The 20,757-nt window shown below is 35.4% G+C and overlaps 1 protein-coding gene across 2 annotated transcripts in view; it reads left to right on the top strand.

The window, feature by feature from the left end:
• The window catches only part of LOC150087483 (regulator of chromosome condensation-like), a 120,647-nt gene that overhangs the window by 34,496 nt on the left and 65,394 nt on the right, over nucleotides 1-20,757 (top strand). For both annotated transcript variants that reach the window (XM_090372098.1, XM_090372099.1), the window contains one exon: nucleotides 17,668-17,983. In XM_090372098.1, the coding sequence (XP_090228224.1) occupies nucleotides 17,668-17,983 (316 nt within the window). The remainder of the gene's footprint in view (nucleotides 1-17,667; nucleotides 17,984-20,757) is intronic.

Below are 20,757 nucleotides of genomic sequence, written 5' to 3' on the forward strand. Positions count from 1 at the left end.
TATATAGATTTTGCACAATATTTTTGTAAATAGTATACATACAATTGTGCTATGCATATTATTACTTTATCTTAAGAAAAATACATACAGTAATCACTTATTTTCGTCTGCACCTTCTTCCGGCTGATAATTTTGTTTTCAACATTTGTTTGGAGTGAAGAAACCATCGAAAGTCATTCAGTATCTTCTTCAGCAGTGAAAAACATTTTTAAACGATTGATTTGTATGAGCGCTTCTTCAATTTTCATCGGTGGTTCGTCGTTAATATGTTCTTCGACAGAATGACCTCCTTCCATTTCTTCATCCTCATGAGGAACTTCTTGAAAAATATCGATGATAATGTCGTTCATATCTAGAGCACCATCTTCTGTAGTGAGGTTTGAGTCTATATCTTTGTAGCCAGGGTCACTTGTAGCGGAAGTATCGTACATTATCAATAGATGTTTAAGTTCTTGTTCTTCTTGGTGCTCCACATTGCTGTTCACAACTTCAATTTTTGTGTTTGAGAAGCCAGACTTTACAAAACAGTTCACGACAGTTTGTTTTCTAATTGCGTTTACTGAAGAAGAAATCCATTGAATCGCATCTAGGATGCTGATTTTCTTTGCAAGGTCACTCGCACATGTTACATTGTTCTTGTTTGCAATGAGATGTCTTAAAACACGTTTTCTGTAGTGAAGTTTAAAATTTTTTTATTATCCCTTGATCCAAGGGCTGACACTCTGCAGATGTGTTTGGTGGCAGAAAAATGATTTGAATGTTGGACAATTCAATGTGCGGGTGAGATGCAGCATTATCCATGAAAAGAATAATTTTTCTTTTTTGACGAATCATGTTTTGGTTAAAGTGACTTATCCATTCACTCATGATATCTCGTGTCAGCCACGCTTTTTTATTAGACTTCCAGTCAACATCCAAAAGATTCAACTTTATGCCCTTGAAACAACAAGGATTTTGTGGGTTTCCTATAACAAGAGGTTGTTCAAAGTCTCCCAGCATATTTGTACACAATAAACCGAGTACAGTCAAGTACAATAGTACAGTCAAGCGTTCCTTAGAAATTTTTCCGCCCTGGCACTTTTCGTTTTTTAGACTCTGTATTTTCAGGAAGAGCTTTAAAAAAACAACCATGTTTCGTCACAGTTGTAAATATCCTTAGCTTCAAAATCACGACATAAATCTTCCAATTTGACGGTCCACTCTGTTACAACCCCAGTATCAACAGATCCACCTTCACCACTTACGGTTTTCCAAGAAATTTTATGCCGAGTTTTGAACTTGTCTGGCCATCCCACAGAAGCTTTGCACTCATTTACTCCCATAGATTTCGCAACCTCCAAAGCCTTTTCCCTAATAATAGGCCCATTAATGGGAATTTTTTTAGCACGTGCGCGACAAATTTGAAGTCCAACAGTTTTTGGGAATGATTTTTGAACCTGATCATTTACGTGTTGCCAAAATTGTTTGAGCAGTTCATTTTTTTTCTTTAGGTTGTCGCTTACCTGTGTCTTCCTGATTTTGAATTTTACAGCGAGATTGCGAACACTATTTTTTTGCCGATCATACGCATTAATGAGTTCGACTATCTTTTAAAGTTAAATGTTTATGAGAAGACATTGTGCACTTCACACGACACTGAACAAAACTGAAACTGAAAAGACGAAAGGCCAACCATATTCCCCCTCCCTGCACACACCGAATTCATCAGAAGTTTTACACGTGCCTTAAAATTCTTGAAAAAGGGTTTAGAACCGCGACGTAAACCTTGATAAAATTCAGAGAATCGGAAATAGAAAATAAACACACGATTGAGGCAATACGTGGAAGAAACGTTCCTAGAAAAGGGGCCGTGAGCTCGCCCGCTGTCCGTTATGGGGAGATCAAATTAAGTGCTAATCTAAACGAAACAGTGCAGATTGCCTGTCCGTGTCCGTTACAGAGAATGTCCGCTAGACAGAAGCTGCAAACACGTTAAAACCAATGGAGGTGAGTTGGGGAATTTGAAAATGTCCGTTGTAGAGAGATGTCCGTTAACGAGAGGTGTCCGTTAGGAGAAGTTTCACTGTATTTATATATACAAACCTTACTTTACTAACCTTACTTTATCCCTTGTGTTTCTTTAAATCCGTCTTGGTATTGTCTTCAATATTATATAACATATTTTATATATACAGGGTGTCTCAAAAATACATGGCATAACTTCAGGAATGAGTTCCTCATATATAGACAATAAAAATATTTTATATCAACATAGTTCCGGAAATGCTTGGTTTCCGAGTTTTGAAGGTCTGTCTATGACACTTAACTGTTCACATCACCTTATAGTAATTGTTCAAAATGTCCACCTTCCGCCTGAATACAGGCCTCACATCGATGTCTCATGAAGACGATGCCAAATTCCTGGCATGTTTCGTATTGTCTCACAACCTGCCACAATTTGATTGCAGAGAGTTTTCATATCAGCTACCAGAGTCGAATACACCAATGGCGTCACAAGAAGAAATCTAGTGGGTTTAAATCAGTGAGCGTGGAGGCCAGGCAGTTGGTCCACCTCTACCTGTCCACCGACCAGGAAACCTTCGATTCAGGTAATTATGGGCTAGGTGACTGAAATGTGCGGGAGCACCATCGTGCATGAAGTGTGCTTGCTGACGAATGATCAGTGGCGTGTCGGCCAAGAAATCAGGCATGTTGTTTTCCAGAAAGTTTCTGTATGCCTGCCCTGTGAGTTTGTTTGGAAGTACAGGGGCTCAAATAACTTATCACCAAAAACACCTGCCCAGATGGGTGCCTCCGTAGCCAGGTGGGCAGGAGCAGAAGGGCGTAGCATATGCTTCTTGATTAGACCGGGGTTCGAGTCCGTTACTGCCAATGCGGAAAGGTCAGGGAATGACCACTGCATATCCCTGGAGCAATATGGCCTTAGTTACTAATGCTCCTAAAAAAAAAAAAAAATAACCTGCCCAGATGTTGAGGCTGAATCACTGTTGGTGATGTGATGGAAGAATTGCATGCGGGTTTTCCTCAGCCCATACATGCTGGTTGTGAAAGTTTTGGATTCTGTCTTGTGTGAACTGTGCTTCATCTGTGAATATCACCAGGGCAGGAAAGTGAGGAGTTGTACCACACTGCTGCAAGAACCACTGGCAGAACATTACTTGTGCAGGGTAAACTGCTGGTGACAAGGCCTGTACCTGTTGCAGATGGTAAGGATACAGTTGGTGTTCTCGCAACACTCTCCAAATAGTTGAACGTTGAACAGCCAGTTGCATTGCTATTCTGCGTGTGCTGATTCCAAGAGTGGCATGCACAACATCCAAAATCTTGTCCTCTTCTTCAGGAGTCATAGCTCTTGGTCATCCTCTGTCAGCAGCACAAAGTGTAAAGGTCCCATGTTCACAAAGGCAACGATGGATACCTTCAAACGTTTTTCTGTCTGGACATTTTCGTTCTGGGAACATTTTGTGGTACAAAACAAGCCTCCAGACTGTACATAAAGTGCATATCCGCTTACCCCTGATTTGAGTACAGGGTCGGAATGGAAAACCACCAGATTCTGTCAGTACCTTGTGATGAAGGAAATCACCTGCGGGAGATAAGACATTCTGGTTAATAACTCGGAAACCAAGCATTTCCAGAACTATGTTGATATAAAATATTTTTATTGTCTATATATGAGGAACTCATTCCTGAAGTTATGCTGTGTGTTTTTGAGACACTGTGTGTGTGTGTGTGTGTGTGTGTGTGTGTGTGTGTGTGTGTGTGTGTGTGTGTGTGTGTGTGTGTGTGTAGAACCTTCACAAGTAGGGAAAAGGATGTCATTGCCCCTCTATATAAGATGATGGTAAGACCATGTTTAGAATATTATGTTCAGGTCTGGAACCCACACTTGAAGAAAGACAGTACTTATAGAAAGGATTCAAAGAAGGGCAACTAGATTGGTTAGGGGTGATAATTAGTGCCCATATGAATGGTTTAAAAGGTGTGGACTGAAAAGTTCTGCAACTAGACATCTTGGAGGAAAGGACGGGCACCCAATAGAGGTATATATAAGGCCTTGAAGGCACTCAGTGCAATGAACAAGAGAGGTATAATTTAACTGGCAGAAGAGAGAATCAGGAGGACCCAATTATAAAATTATGGTAAGTAACAGAAGGCTGTATCACTTGAAGTTTACTTTAGTCAGCATTTTAAACAAAGTACAGTCGGATCTCCATATCGATCTTTCTGTAATTATACAAAATCGATAGCAAACAAAATCAGTTGTTTCCTTGAAAAAATTTGTTATACAGAAATTTTATTATAAAAAAATATGACCTTTTCAACAATGAAAAATACTGTAATTCAACTCAGAAATACAGCGAAATATGAGAAATAAATCAGAAAAAATTTCTAACATTGTAAAAGAATTAATTTATTAATACACACATTAAGAAATGACTACTTACATGATGCACACAATATATTAGTACAATTTTAAGAATTTTGTTAAATTTTTTTGATTATTTTATGTTGTACACTGGATTTTACTGTACATCGTTCATAGAAATGTTCACATTTGATTGAGCACTCAAATATATTTTCTGAGACATTTTCTTCACACGGAAGGGCTCGATGCATAGTTTCAAATGCTGCCAACATTTCATGTTTGGAAGGTTCAGTATTGCCATCTTTTGTCTTCATTGCCATCAATTTCATACAATTCATCATCAATATTCTCACTAGTTCTTTGAATACATTCCAAAATGTTGGAGTCACTCAGATTTCAGCTACTATGACATCGTTATCAATTCCTAAAAATTCTTCAAGAACAATTTTTCTACTGATCAAACTTCTCGCATGGAGTTCTTCCCAAGATTGCTTGACGCCTTGTAGCATTTCATTCCTCTCATCATTGTTAATTGGCGTTTTAGCAAAACCTGCTTTTGCGAAACAATTCTTAATTGTTGTTTCCGTTACATCTTGGCTACCAAACTTTTGCCAACTCTGGTATGCACATCTGCAAATCTATAGGTTGGTTGGTTTCTATTCTCAGTATAACTTTTTTCAGTATATGACTTCGATAGTCCATTTTCAAATTCTTGATAATGTTTTGGTCTGTTGTCTGCAGTTTAGGCAAAGTATTTGGAGGGAAAAAACAAGCTTCACACTTGTAAGTTTCGAAATTACAGAGTGAAGGTGGGCAGGGTAGTTGTCAACAATCAAAGTGATTTTTCTGTTTTCTTTCATCATCTTTCTACCTAATTTTAAAATCCACTGTTCAAAAATTTCACTTGTTATCCAAGCCTTTTTGTTGTAGTTATAGTCCAACTCTAACAACTTTACTCCTTTGAAACATCGGGGCTGTTTACCTTTGCCTATTACCAAAAGCTTCAGTTTTTCATTACCAGCCATATTTGCACCAACCAAGACTGTAAATCTCTCCTTATTATTTTTACTACCTACACATTTATCACCTTTAAAAGTCAGTGTCTTGTTCAGCAAACATTTAAAAAATAGACCTGTTTCATCAACGTTGTGAATATAATATGCCTTTGGGCTCATAGTCCTCCATAATTTTTTTCAAAACTGTTTCTTTCCAATGGGTGCAGTCTTCTTCAGTTACAACACAACTTTCACCAGAAATAACTTTTTCGAGTAAGCCATGGCACTTTTTAAATTTGTCCAGCCAACCAGAACTGGCTTGGAAAGTTTTATTCCAGAGAAAAGATACGTACTCCATAGCCTTTCCTTTTATTAATGGCCCTGATATCGGCACTATTTTTAGGTCTCGAATCAACTTCACGCACTTAAAAACGGCTTGATCTGCATATTCATACAGGCATAATTTCACACCCTTCCGACTGGTTCCTGTTTCCTTAAACAGTTTGAGAATTGAAACATGGTTTTTCAGAACGATTGACACACAACTGGGAGGGACACCAAATTTTTAAGCAATTTCTTTTTTTTTTTTAATGCAGCGATCTACACTATTAAGCACTTCCACTTCTTCCACTACACTCAAGGATTTCCTCTTAGACATTGTAAGGTTACTTGCAGAGCAGCTAAAACAAAACTGATTTAGGGACAATGCATGCCTACATACAGTGACAGGTGAAATTTAGTGAAAGTGTGAATGACTCATTTCTGCGAAACAACAGATAAATTTCCGGGATAAAGGAAAATCACTCTCTCGTAACTCTCTAATAGGGTACTTACAATAGAAATGAGGTTGACCAGAGCCAATGTCTGTGTCGGGAATTTTCCTTAATCTTTGCCAATAACTGTGGACACATAGATAGCAGTTGACCAGCATGACTTCTCGGTACAGTAAATGCTTTACGGGCAACACTAAATTGTGGAATGCTCTTAAGAATTAAACCCCTTAGCTCTTAAAGACTAAAGTGATTAATTCTTAATCCTTTTATCTCTTAATTTGTGCTTTCTACAGCATCAGCTCTATTGCCTAAAGGCCATAGGTGCGAACAAAACGTACCCAGATCTCTCGAAATCAGTTCGCTATATGGAAATTTTCTTCATTATACAGAAACTATTTGCAATGTAATGACCAGGGGGAAATCAAAAAAATTTAGCTACATAGAAAACTTCGCTATATGGAAGTTCGTTAAAGAGAGGTGTGACTATAATTGGAATAAATTTCATGCCACAGTGTCAAGGCACAGTTTTGTAAAGTCACAGCTGAACTGGATGGCCACTTTTTGGCAACAGGGAAGGTATGAGTGATAGAGAATTTGTTTTTGGGCTTAATGCAGAAAAAAGTCCATTTGCTTGCATGATTTAGCCATTATAATACTAATGCTATAGTCAAAGTAAATTAAATTGTATACTGTAGATTAACAAACGTTAAGGTATGTTGAAATTAAAATAATATACTGTATATTTTAATTTTATACAATTCTTGAAGTGTTAATTAGGGGGTAAAGAATTTTTCACTTATATCAGTACAGAGAAGAAACAAATGAATCAGATTGGACCCTTGCACAATGGGTGCAGGAAAGTCTTAGATAACTCAGCTAATTTTGTGGATGAATTGAACAGGTACTTTCCATTGAGATTATAGACAAAAGACCCTTTATGTGAGAAGAAACTGTGCAAGTGAAAGTGGAAAACATGAGATGAGTGATTGAAAATATAAAAGATCATTAAAAAGGCTTTAGAGACTACAAGCAAGGAAGGCTGCTAGAGTTGATGGCATATACGCAGTAATTTTGAGGGAAACCTCAAGAGAGTACGTCGAACCACTAAGATTAATTTTGAATGCATCATTGAAGTTGAGAGATTACTTTATTCTGGAGAAGTCCAAGTGTATGGCTAATACATAAAGGCAATTCTAAGATCAAAGTGGTAGAGAAGAACACGAAGGCAGTGATCTAGAGTGTGACACGCTCTAGATCATTTAAATAGGATCTAGAGTGTGTCGCACTCTAGATCACTGCCTTCATTTAAATAAAAATGGAATTTCTATTTAAATGAATAGAAATTCCATTTCTATTCATTTAAATAGAAATGGAATTCTGAAGTAAGTGCAGCATGGTTTTGTAAAGGGAAGATCATGTTTAATCAACCTGGTTAACTATTTTGATAGAATCACTCTTGAGCCGAATGCAGGAAATAATTTTGACATTTATTGGATTTATTAAACAGCATTTGACTTAGTCCTGCATGACATGGTACTCTAGCTGGAACATTTTGGCATATTAGGTAAGATTCTTAAATTGATTGCAGGTTGGCCGCTGGGCAGGAAGAAAAGGTTTGGTATTAATGGTTACTATTCAGATTGTTTTAACATTAGAAGTGGAGTTCCCCAGTGATCAGTTCTGGGATCACTCTTGTTTCTGATTTTCTTAAATGACATCAATGAAGAGTTAGAGGGTACGATGTCAAAATTTTCAGATGATGTAAAGATTGGCAGAGTTATTAATGAATAGTACTAAGCTGTGCTCCTTCATAGTGACCTGTAGAGGCTTCAGTGATGGTTTTAGAAGTGGCAGCTAGGCAAGATCTTACATTTGGGGAATAGCAACCCTGAATAACTTGCATACTTTGAGGTTGAATTTAAAACATCATAGAGGGAGAAAGAGATCTGGAAGTTACATAAGGGCATGGATGTGAAGTTCTGCAAGCAATGTAATTGTTCACATTAGCATTAGTTGAGACATATGATGCAACAAGAAAGCAAGCTTATACAGCATCAGCCAAAAAAAAAAAAAAAAACCTTCCCATTTCACCCATCCGGTCACTCTAAATGTTTATCTAGTTTAGCCTTAAATTTATTTAAGCTATCAACTTTCACAACAGATGGAAGTTTGTTCCAGCAATCAACTACCCGCTGGGCTAAAGGGAAACTTCGGCATGTCTGTTCTACAATTATCTTTCCTCAGTTTGGATCTCTACCCTCTCAGGTGCTTAATCTCAGTAAGCGGACGTATCCTGTCTGCGTTGAGCCAATGCGCCAACATGTGAACAATTGTGACATCAATTTTATTAAAATATTAGAAAGGAATGTTTTAAATTAAAGCAGTGCTTCTAGTTAAATTAAACAGCCCCTCCATAGCATGTGTTTGTGCAATGTACTGTATGATTAAGAAATCCTTTCAATTCTAATATTAGAAAAACCTATAGAAATTTTTGTCACTGTGTGTGAAATTTTAACCACTGCCTGAATCCCCGTCCTTATCAGTATGCTCTACATTACTGTAAATGTAAATTATAATAAACATAAATGTATAAGTTAACTTTCAATTAAACAAGAACTTAAACCTTTCATAACACATTCACTTTCTCTGAGTAGCTTTTTTAGTAGTTTATAACAAATCGACACATGGAAGTTTTTCATTATTTATTTATATATTTTTTTATTTTTTATTTCCACTATGCATATACTGCTCTGGTTAAGAGCAATATATGTATGGTGGAAATTAAATATCAATTTTGTAATGACGGTGTGTGTGTGTGTGTGTGTGTGTGTGTGTGTGTGTGTGTGTGTGTGTGTGTGTGTGTGTGTGGGCGGGCGGGCCTTATAGAACTCCATTTATAAAAAATTATAATCTGGTAGTGAATAGGAGAATTATTGCATTTCTTTTTTTTTAGTCACGCCATATTAATGATATTGAGGACCAATCCAGTATAATGCAAGGAGTGGCATAATCCCTTTCAACATGGACTATGCATTGGACACTAGCACAGTTGAGCTACCTTGGCCAATGACTTGCCCAAGTGCCCCTGATGATGGTCTGTCACAAGCAAATATACTTATGATGGGAATGTGTCTATTCTGATGAATCACATTTCCAAATATTTCAAACCCAGCTGCATGGAAGGGGATTGCTTATCCATCCACCATATAGTTTAGATGGTGCTCCTTTAGAATTCCACCTTTTTGATCCATTGAATATGTCATTCATGGACAAAAGTTTAGGGTATGAAGCTTCTGCTGAAGTGAAGCCCTTGTATCTGGGAAAACTATAGAAAAAGGCAATGTATTGAAAGTGATATCTGTAAAGATTACAAGTGCGGACACTTTAAGACTAATTTTCAGCTTTTTTAATAAATTTTTGCTATAAAAAAATTAGTGGAGCAGAACATTTTGAGTGAATTGTAAATTCGCTAATAAAGCAGTAAGTAGAAATAGTGAACAGAAATCAATCCCATGTGGTTTTAATTTATTTGACAGTGGATATCCAGTTGCCTCATGTAATTTCTCTTTTATCTTCTTTACTCAATGTCCAGTTAGATCATAATACAGGGTGCATCATAGGTAACTGACTACTTGACCAGCAGATGACGAAAATCCATTTATTCACCATCATTAGTGTCACTGTTGGTTCTGCCTATTAGCTAGGAGGATTGTTACATAAAAATTGTGCATAATTTTGATATAACAGAAACTTGTACATTTTTCCCCCAAGTCTATTTATATTTAACATAAAAATGTACAGTTTTATAGGTGTTACAGACACATTTAACAATGAGTTATTTACAGTTATGAGATCTTAATATGCAGATAAAAATAGATAAATTATTTGTGTAACTCTTTGATTCATCTTTATTATTTTTACCAGTTTCAAAACAGATGCTGTTATAAATATGCAGTATATTAATGATGCTCGTGAGTAGGATACTTGGTCTGAAATTACTTCATTCAGTTTATTCATTTAACATTTTTTGAATTTCATAGTTGCATAACTTAATGATTTGTTTTCAGAATTTATTTCCCGTATGGCTCATGGGAACAGAACTTATCCAGATTAATATTCAGAGTTGAGCAAGTTGACCGTATTTGCAGGGATAAGCTTCTTCAAGTTTTTAATGTTGTTCAAGTTCTGTCACAAGAGGAAGTGCATGGCACTGTATGATCTTTCCACAGTTCAACGGCCACAGAAAATGCCATCTATGGAAGGATGGTAAATCATTGTGTAGATCAGAGCCCAAGGTGTTCTTATCTAATAGGACTGATCTCGAGATAGTTAATGGGTTGCCCTGTTTATCCAACACGGCAGCTAGTACTTGTGTGCAAGAAATTTATTTTGATATGATTTGGATGCTGATGACCAGATGACTGAAGTGTATAAAGAAATTAATATGTTACATTGAAGTATATAGTGAATGGTTTATTTGCAGTCCACCAGTTCCTGGGTTAGTGCCTACCTGACTGGATAAGTCTTGATACTTGTGTGGTCAAAATGCTTTTGAAAAGTGATGTTATTTTTATTATTCCTTTATAGCTAAAAAGAAATACATTATTTATAGGCAATATCCCTCAACACCAAAGCTGGGGATTCACATAACATTTACTGAGTTCTCAGTTACAAAATTGAACATACCAATAAAAACAATCCAACATTATTTACTCTTATAATCCAGTAACTTTTTTGCCTTTATCCATATATTGCACATCATTAGCCCATAGCTCAAAGTCTGAAAAAAAAAAACTGGCTATATATTTAATGGCTACAAAAATGAACAACATCACCTCCTGGATACATTTCTTTAGCTGATAAAGTGTATTCTTTGGGCTTGGGAAGTTGTGCACTCTACTGATAGGAATGTATTACTCAACTAAAATTCCACATCAAGGTAGTTATCAATTCCTGTCAATAACTTGGCAGCAAATTTGATGGAAACCAATGAACATTAAATGTTCATTGGTGTTTTATGGGTAAATAGTGAAGTTGGATAATGAGCTAGGGTTTGGAATCATTCTTGTAATTTGGCTTGTAACTGGCCCATTTTAATACCCAATATTCAGTATATATAAGAATTTGTTTAGTGCTTCTCTCACTGATTGAAGACTAGACTGCTGAGGTATAAGTTAAAATGGGAGTGGTATGTAAATTTACATACATACTTGACTATTGTAAATTTGTTGGTAACATCTATAAGATCACATTTTAAAAGCTTGCAAAGCTTTTTTTGTGTGTAAAACTACAATATAAACTGAGTTTTGTATCTTGAAATATCACACCTAGAAATTTTGTTTCGTAACTAACTAGTAATTTTTGATTTTTACAAAAATATCAAGAGGCCTAATTTTTCCTAGTGAAAAAAAAGCTGATCTTTTGTTTGTTCAACTACATATGATCAGACTGATCATATGTAGTTCTGAGATACATTTGTAGCCACCAATGAATACTTCCATATCTTCTCAACAGAATGCTGTCCCATTTTTAAATTGCACCCATAGATTTTCAACCTTTTTTATGTGTGCGAAATCCTTTTGCAAACCCAATATATAAAAGAGTGATCTAAAATTGGATTTCCAAGAAAAAAGGGATTGGTGATGAAAAACTGAAGCAGGAAATTTTTTTTTTTGTAAATTTTTTCTTGATAGGGCCATCGGTTACAAATAAATAGATCTTGGTGAAGGTATATCAGGCTTAATGTTGAAGTTTACAGATGATACAAACGTAGGCAGGGTTGTTAATGATAGTAATGGCAGTGTGCTACTGCAACAGGATCTAGAAAAGTTGGGCAGATGGGCTGAGAAGTGGCAACTGAAGTTTAACATTGACAAACACAAAGTAATGCATATGAATAGAAGGAACCCCAGAGAAACATACCAACTGTGTGGTACTACACTTAGGGTGGTAGAAAATGAAAAAGACCTAGGAGTAATTGTGCAGTCAGATATGAAATTTTCTGAGCAGTGCTGACAGGCTGCCAGAGTAGATCATGGGGTCTTGTCAATGATATACAGGAATTTTTTAAGCAGGGGTAGGAGGTGATTATCCCATTGTATAAGGCAATGATCAGGCCACACCTTGAGTACTGCATACAGGTCTGTAAGCCTCATTCTAGGAATGATGTAGAGTTGCTAGAACAAGTACAGAGAAGGGGAATGAAGGGGTAGTCTTACCAAGAAAGGCTTAAGTGCTGCAAATTGCAGCATCTGGAGACTAGGCACCTGCGAGGTAATCTGATTGAGGTGTATAAGGCCTTGAATGGGTCGAGCAGGCTCAGTTCTGATGGGATTCTTCCTCTTGCTCAGATTATGAACCTGAGGGGCCATAAATTCAAATTGAGGAAAGACAGTTATAGAATAAATGTGCGGAAATTTGCCTTTAGCCAGCAGGTAGTTGATTGCTGGAAGCAGGAACAAACTTCCATTTGTTGTTGTGGAAGTTGATAGTTTAAATAAATTCAAGTAGGAACTGGACAAATGTTTAGAGGGAATGGATGTGTGAAATAGATTTTTTTGGCTGATGCTACATATAATTTGCTTTGTTTCATCACATGCCTCTTCTACTACTACCACCTTCTGGATGCATTGTATGATTTACTTATTATTTCTTTTTGTAAAAGCCATCACCTCCTGAATAAAAATAATGGATAACAAGTAATGTTGCAAAAACCTGTTTATTAAGAATTAAAAAAAACAATATATTTTGTGATTATCATATTACTCTGGAAGTGACCACCATCTGTTTTGAGACACAGATAATGCTGTTGTGTCAAGGAAGAACATACAGCTGCTAGGCAAAAAGTGTTTGCTCATACTTCTTAAAATTCTCTGTAATTCTTGTGTGTAGTTGTTAAACGTTTTAGGGTCTCTCTGATATACAATATCTTTTACCCATGCCCAGACATAAAAATCAAGAGGGCAATGAAATTAAATGATTGTGAGAGCCATTCCATATATTTTCTTTGACTAATTGTTTCTCTTAAAAGTCAGAGTTCATCTGAATATGAGATATCATTGTGGCTCTGGCCCCCTTCTGTTTTTACTCTAGAGAAGAATGGCACTGGAACCACATTTGTCCACAGATAATTGAAGATAGATGTCATCCAAAAGAATAGAAAGGTTAGTTTGGAGAACATGGATATATGTTCTCCAAACTAACCTTTGGAGAACATGGATATATGTACCAGCTGTCCCCATGTGGGGAAGAAAATGAAGGTCTAAAATGTTATTGCTAATGATTCCAGCCTAAACATTTAATCCGAATTTGTGATGTGAATAGCCCTGAATGTCAGAGGTGCACATCATGCAGTGATTACATTGAGATCAGTAATACTCATGAATGTTCCCTACTTCTGTTCTAGAGAAGGAAGCCTCATCCATTCACAGTACCAAGCTAATGAAATCTAGTAGTTTTTCAATAAGCCAATTACAAAACTCCACATGCTCCCCATTCCTTTCACATTTCAGGAATGAAAGCTAAAAGAGATGACATTGAATCAACTCTTTGTAACATCTCATCTGCCACAGAAATAGGATTAGATTCAAGTGATGAGGATTCCAAATTTGGTTCAAATGTATCCAGTGTTGATACAGCATTGCAAACAACAAATGCTGCTGTTACTTGGAGTGATGATCCTTCACAGATGAAATTCCTTTCATTTATCAAAATGCAATGCCTACTTGTTCTAGTGCCCACGAGAAATGAGGCTACTTGCAACTGTGTATCAATTACTTGTCAATGAAACCAGTGTGTATGCAACTGTTGTACATGAAACAAGTCGTGAAAGGTTGAAAATTTTGTTATTCCTTTCCATAGGAATAATTTGTGCCCCAAGAATCCAAGATTACTGGAAAAAAAATCCACTATTTGTAATGAAATGTTTTTCATCCTTCATGACCAGAAATAAATTTTTACTAATGATGAGATGCTTGCACTTTTCACAAAATCTTGAACTGCTTGCAGATTGTCATTATAAAATAGGGTCTTTATTGGATCAGCTAAGTAGCACAATGCTAAAAGTTTATCCTAAAAAAACAGCCGTCGTTAGATGAATTCATGATCCACTGGAGAGACTGCTTACTTTTTACGTAGTACATCCAAAATAAAAGACAAGTGTGATATAAAATTTTATATGTTGACTGAGTCAAATGGTCCCATATTGAAGTATCCAGTATACACAGGAACATTGTATGAAATGGGAGGAAAAGGGCATGCTGAAAATATAGTACCAAAATTTATGAAACCGAAGGTGAACATTCTTTCTACATGGATAAATTCTACAATTCCTATAATCTTGTAATATGACTACTTGGGGCCATGACATATTGTGCTGTAAATCTTGACAGAATAGAAAATCCAAAGTGTCTCAACAACAAAGCTATAAAAGGGTGAAAGTATATACAGTTGTGCCAACAGTGATTGTTTCAGAATGGAAAGACAGGAGAGATGCTGTGATCATTTCTACTGAGTTTGAGCATGAAATAGTCAAGTCAGATATCAGAGACCAAAGTTGTTGCCGAATACAACAAATATATCTATGGTGTGGATCATAAAGACCAACTGATGGCTTACTATCCATATAAAAGACAAGTTTATTTCTAGAAGAAACTTGCAATTCATATTTTTCAAATTATGATTCTTAATGCCATTCATCTTTTCAATGAGTACTTAGGAAGAAAAATGAATTTGTATGATTTTTGAATTGCTGTCATAGGAGAATTTGTCCCTCAAAGTTGTAGATGCCTATTCCTTCACAGGTTGCTGAACACTGAAGGACATTTCATTTGCACTTGTGAAATTCTCTATAAATATGAAGAGACATGCTATATGAAAAAAGATTCATGTCTTCAGTCTGGTAAGTTCCATTAAGCTCAGCCATTCCCTGGGCCGAAGCCCATCCATGGCTTCAGTCTGGTAAGAGGGCAAATACAATGTACTATTGCAAGATTGTGTCTGGAGAAGTCAATGCTTTGCTTTGGCTATTTTATGATAATCATAAAGAGCTATAATGGAATATAATGTGAATATGCAATATAACTAATCATTAATAAACAAGAAATTTTTTTGCAAAAACTATGGTGGTTTTTGTTTGTAATATTTGTTTGTTTTTTTGTTAGAACAACTAAGGCTAAAAGGCATCAGCATATTGTGTCTGTAAATTCGCATATTTTATGTCAGAGTTGGCTATTTTGCTGAATGAAAAACCCAAGTTTTTGCAAAGGTGAAAGCCATTTTGCCTGTGACCAACTGCTTCAGGCATAGTGTTAAAAAAAAAATCCATAAAACTTGAATATGTCTTGCTAGGATTTGTGTCCATGCCTTTATACATGGAAGGACAGAAGCTTAACTAATCTTGTTACCCATAATGAGTTATTATTATTAGCCATGTGGTCAGACCTGAGGCTTATGCCGCACCAACCAAAAAAAAAAAAAAAACTCCCATGTTACCCTGAGAGAGAGGGGGGGGGAATAAGCAAGAAAGAGAAAATGATGATCTCCAGGTCCCTGGGTTTGCCAAGTCCATACTCACCAGATGCGAGCATATGCATTTAACAGAGTTAATTCCCTGTATCAGCGATGCAAATATGCACCACAATTCATTTTACGTGCAAAAAAAAAAAATCCAAAAAAATTTACTGAGGAATGATATACAATTAAAATCTTGGATGAATTTTATAAATTACTTTAACAAAATAGCATGTACTCTCCCAAATGTAGGTGGCAGTGAATGTGTTAATGTATGAATTGTCTTGCCGTCTTCTGGTACATGCTACCATCTCTTATCTGTGTTTCCAGCTAATAGTAGACACATGGAGATGAAGATGACAGCACAATGAAAATTGTTTTGAAATTGGATGAAGAGATCATTTTTAGCTTTGCTTGTTGATTTTGCACTTGCACAGTCTGAAATTTGAAGAAATTCTCTGGAATTCAGGTACAAAAGTTGAAGTTATCATTGCATCATAAAAAAAATGTAGTGACTAGTTTTTTTATTTATTTTTTGATTGATTTTTGAGTATTTTATTCTAGTATTAGTATTAATAGTGGCAAATGATACAAGGAAAAAAGCTTATAAATAAAAAAAAACTATCCCACATCATCTTTCCACACCCTCTAATAATTTGCTTAATTCTTCCTTAAACTTATTCAGACTACCTATTTCCACAACACCAGATAGAAGTTAGTTCCAATATTCAATTGCTATCTGGCTGAAAGCAAATTTTCACAAATCTGTCATATAGCCATCCTTTTTCATCTTAAATTTTTGTTCCCATATGTGTGTTGTCTGAGAAAGAGTACGGATGCCATCAACATTTAGTTTGCTCAATCGGTTTAAAGCTTTAAACACTAAATCAGATCTCCTTGCAAGCCACTCATCCAACAGATCCTTGTCCTTCAAATGGGGCCTCCAGACTTGTATTTAGCACTCAAAATGTAACCCAACTACTGCCTTCCACAATAGGTCAATCACCTCCCTGTCTCTGCTGGAAAAATTCCAATATATTATTGACCATGAACCCCATGAGCTGTACTAACAGTGTCTGCACTGCTCAGGGAACTTTTGTTGGACTGTACCAAGGTTTCTTTCATTCTTCACCACCTCAGTGTGGTGCCACCCAATTGTTATGATATAATGGGATTACTGCTGCCCATATGCATACCTTGAGCAAGTAAGTCAAAATAAGAAATTAATGTTTAAAAACATTAATTTTCAATTTTTTTTTTTTTTCAAAACCTCAAAATTCTATTAACAAACTCACTTCAGGGAGCCAGCCCCTATCAGAAAACTGATTCCCCCAAGCCCACACATTTCAGCAAACTCACTCCTGAAGAGGTTAATGGTATGTCTGCATTTTGCTCTATCTGTTTGAATTGCTGACATGCCCCGTGGGCCATTAATAGTCATTTGCCTGGCATGGGATCAATGATTGCATTATTTTCTACCTTCCATTGGTATAGAATGTTTCCAACAGTTTATTTTGGGTGTCACACTCTTCCTGCTATCTGGGAAAATGGATCATGCGTAACAACCTACTATCACATTGCTTGTAAAGGGGTTTGGTCACTTGTCCTCACCAATTCTGTTTCATCTACCTGTCATAAAGTGTGCATGCCTTTTATATCCTAGTTTTAATAGGTGCTGCTATATATATCTGTCATTCAAACTCTAGAATTAATCATTACTTTGCAGGAGTGAAGTATACCAGTACGTATTGGAGGATAGTGTATACACATACATTTGCACAAATTAGATAACTATTAATAAAAAAAATTACTGAATATTTTTGGAATTCCTTGCATCCCTTTTTAGTGGTTTCTGGCCTGAATTATTTTATAGTTTAATTAAATCATAGTTCGAAGTTATAAAATAATAAACCTAGTTTAATTTATTTGTGAAGTTGAGTACTGACTTATTTCGTAATAAATTATAAATTTACTAACTGCTCAGAATATTTTTACTCTATACGTTTCCTCACTTCTTTAGGAAAAAAAATGTGCTCCACCTCCTCTTCCTGTGAAAGAAAGAACTGTACGAAAAAAAAGAAATAAGTTTGATCAACAAGATACGAAAATGGATAATGAAAATGTGAATGTTGAAAAAAATTTGAGTGGAAGTGACAGTGAAAATTCTGCTGGAAGAACTGGTTTAGCTGATACAGCAGCAGAAAAGTCAGCAATAAATGAAATTAAAGATGATGTGGTAAATGAAAAACCAGCCCCAGTGTCAAGAAAACGGCCAATCCCCACCTCTCAGCCGCAAGTCAGAAAGAGGTCTCGTACTGATGTGCGCAAAAAGGAAGGTTCGAAAATATTTTTAATAATTATTAACGAGCAGTCTTATTAAAGAATCGTGATTTTGCTTTCTAATTACTTTTTTATTTTAACTTGTTTGTTTGTTTGAAGTTTTAGCATAATATATGTTGAGAATACTGTTGTTTATTTAGTACTGTGCAGCCTTGACATAATGTGTGTATTGGAAAATAACTTTAACACCCTCTTTTTAGCTAACTACATAAGCAAAACTAAAATATACCAATTTTTTTATATAAGTATACAGTGACTGTATGCTATGATCTGTTGAAGATACATATTCTTCTGACATTTTATTGGTTCTACCGACATATTGCTGTAATGCATGGTTTTTCTGTAACCAGATAATGTAGTAAAAATAAGTGCATCTCTTTACATGCACGTTATGTGATAGTTATTCTAAACAAAATTACAATTCATAATACAAATGTACAGTAAGTGCCGGTTATAGTGATCACTGGTTATTAGAATCAGCTGCTTTAGAAAATCAAATTCCAAAGGACCGATTGAAGTCAATAAAATACACTACCTTTTTATCGTTTATTGGAATCACATTTTCAGTAATAAGAATCGGTTTTGAACTCCTCTGTGATATTTTTTAAAGCATGTTTCTGAAGGTCACAACCATAAAACAATAAAAACAATTTGCGATTTTTGGTTTATTGTGCCTTTTTGTTTGTATAATCTGTCATAAATGGGCAGTTACTACAGCTTTAACAGAAGAAGAAATTGCTCAGTTTACTGATAATTTCGGCACGGAGGAGGAAAACGAAGATGAACCTGAACGAATTCCAGTTACAGGATGCCAAACTCGTGAAGCTATAGCCGTCCTGAGGAGAGCATTGGAAGAAACTGGTGCAAGTGATCGTGAATATAGACTGTTATGCAATATTGAAAAATCTATAAATAGACTTTAGTGATAATTTAAAGCAATCTAAAATAAGTGACTATTTAAAATTATAATCATATTAGAAAGTGTTGTTTAATTAATATATATATTAATTAAGTTTTGTACGTAAGTAGTAATTTATTTTTATTTTGCTAACCTGTGGATAATATTCTTCCAATTTTCACACATTTAATTGGTAATAGACTTTTGGTAATAAAGTGCAAATTTGTGATTTACATCTTTATTTTTATAGCTTGTGGATAATATTCATTGATTTTTGCTTATTAGAATTAGAAAATTCAATTTAGAAATGTGATCGCTATAACTAGCGCTTACTGTACTTGAATAATAATTTAATTCTTTATATAGATTCAACAATTATAGATCAGCACAAAATTAAAAAGATACTGTACAATGGAAGGTATTTTGTTGTTGGCGCCCTGGTTGAAAACCACTGGTGTAAAGTGTAAGCTTTCTTATATACACACATTTGCACAGTTGTGTGTTTATATATAAAAGAGCTTACTCTCTTATTTGTTATTTGGTTTTTTTAGGAGCATTAGCAACTAAGGCCATATTGCTCCGAGGATATGCAGTGGTCATTTCCTGACCTTTCTGCATCCTCGGTATTTGGTGGTCACAGGCTTGAACCCCGGTCTTATCAAGAAGCGTGTGCTATGCACTGCTGCTCTTGCCCACCTGGTAAGGAGGCACCATTATAAAGGGCGATAACTGTATATGAAAGACCTAATTTATTAACCGGTGTCTTTGTATGTTAGGCTGGCTGATGATGTAATAAGGATAGTATTTCAGACATATAAGCATCCATTGTTTATTTATTTTTATTAAATTTTTATTAATTGATTACTAAATAATTAAGTTACAATCCAAAGTACACTTTTGTTATATAACAATAAGCATTGTGTATTATATTGAAATTAATGCATTGTTAGCAATTAATTTTCTAATAATGATTATATTACTTGTCCAATTCAGAAAGAGTAATGAATCTTAAATATTAGAAGTAAAAAATGTGTAATTAAAACAACTCTGTAGAATTAAGTTAAAAGTACCACAAAATGTCTGAGAATAATCTGTAATCTTTTAAGAAATTAAAGACATTTTTTGATTTACCTGCACACCATACTGCTAAAAGAACATCTCAGACTTGTACATATGATATTCAGAGGGGAGAGAGAGAGAGAGAGAGAGAGAGAGAGATAGATAACTGTATAAAGTGTCAGGTAAAAGGTTATTTACATTCTAATTTGCCTATAAGTATAACACACCAGTTGAAGCCTTCTATAATCAGATTGTATGTACCAAAAATTGTATCATTGTAGTATTAGCTAATAAACTTAGACATTAGTAAATATAAAGTGTATAACATTAGCCATATTAAAATAAAAGATTTTTCGCATAATAAATTTATAATAACAAACATAGACAAAGTGGCTAATAATTTGCCACAATCTTTAAAAAAATTCTATATGGATACTTTAAGCAATGAATTAGAAAACAGTGAAACCTATAAAGTGGTGTGTAATAAACCTAATGTAGCAGCTTTAAAGCTAATGGCTATTCAGAAAAAGATTAATATTAAAAAAAAAAGAAAGTACAAAATTCCCATACGTGTACTGGATACCAAAATTTCATAAAACACCAACAGGATGTAGATACACTGAGTGATCACTGATTTATGACCACCTACCTAATACTTCTTAGGTCCCCTTTTGCCCTCAGTACTGCAGCTATCTGACGTGGCATTGATTCAACAAGATGTTGGAAGCGTTCGGGAGGTGTGGCCAACCAAGCTGTGTGTAATGCGGTCAGCAATGGAGGTGATTGGTGTATCCAGATGCCTGATATGCCTTT

Source organism: Mastigoproctus giganteus, chromosome 4, assembly GCF_048544385.1.
Source record: "Mastigoproctus giganteus isolate SK-2022 chromosome 4, ASM4854438v1, whole genome shotgun sequence".
NCBI classification, from domain to species: Eukaryota; Metazoa; Arthropoda; class Arachnida; order Uropygi; family Thelyphonidae; genus Mastigoproctus; species Mastigoproctus giganteus.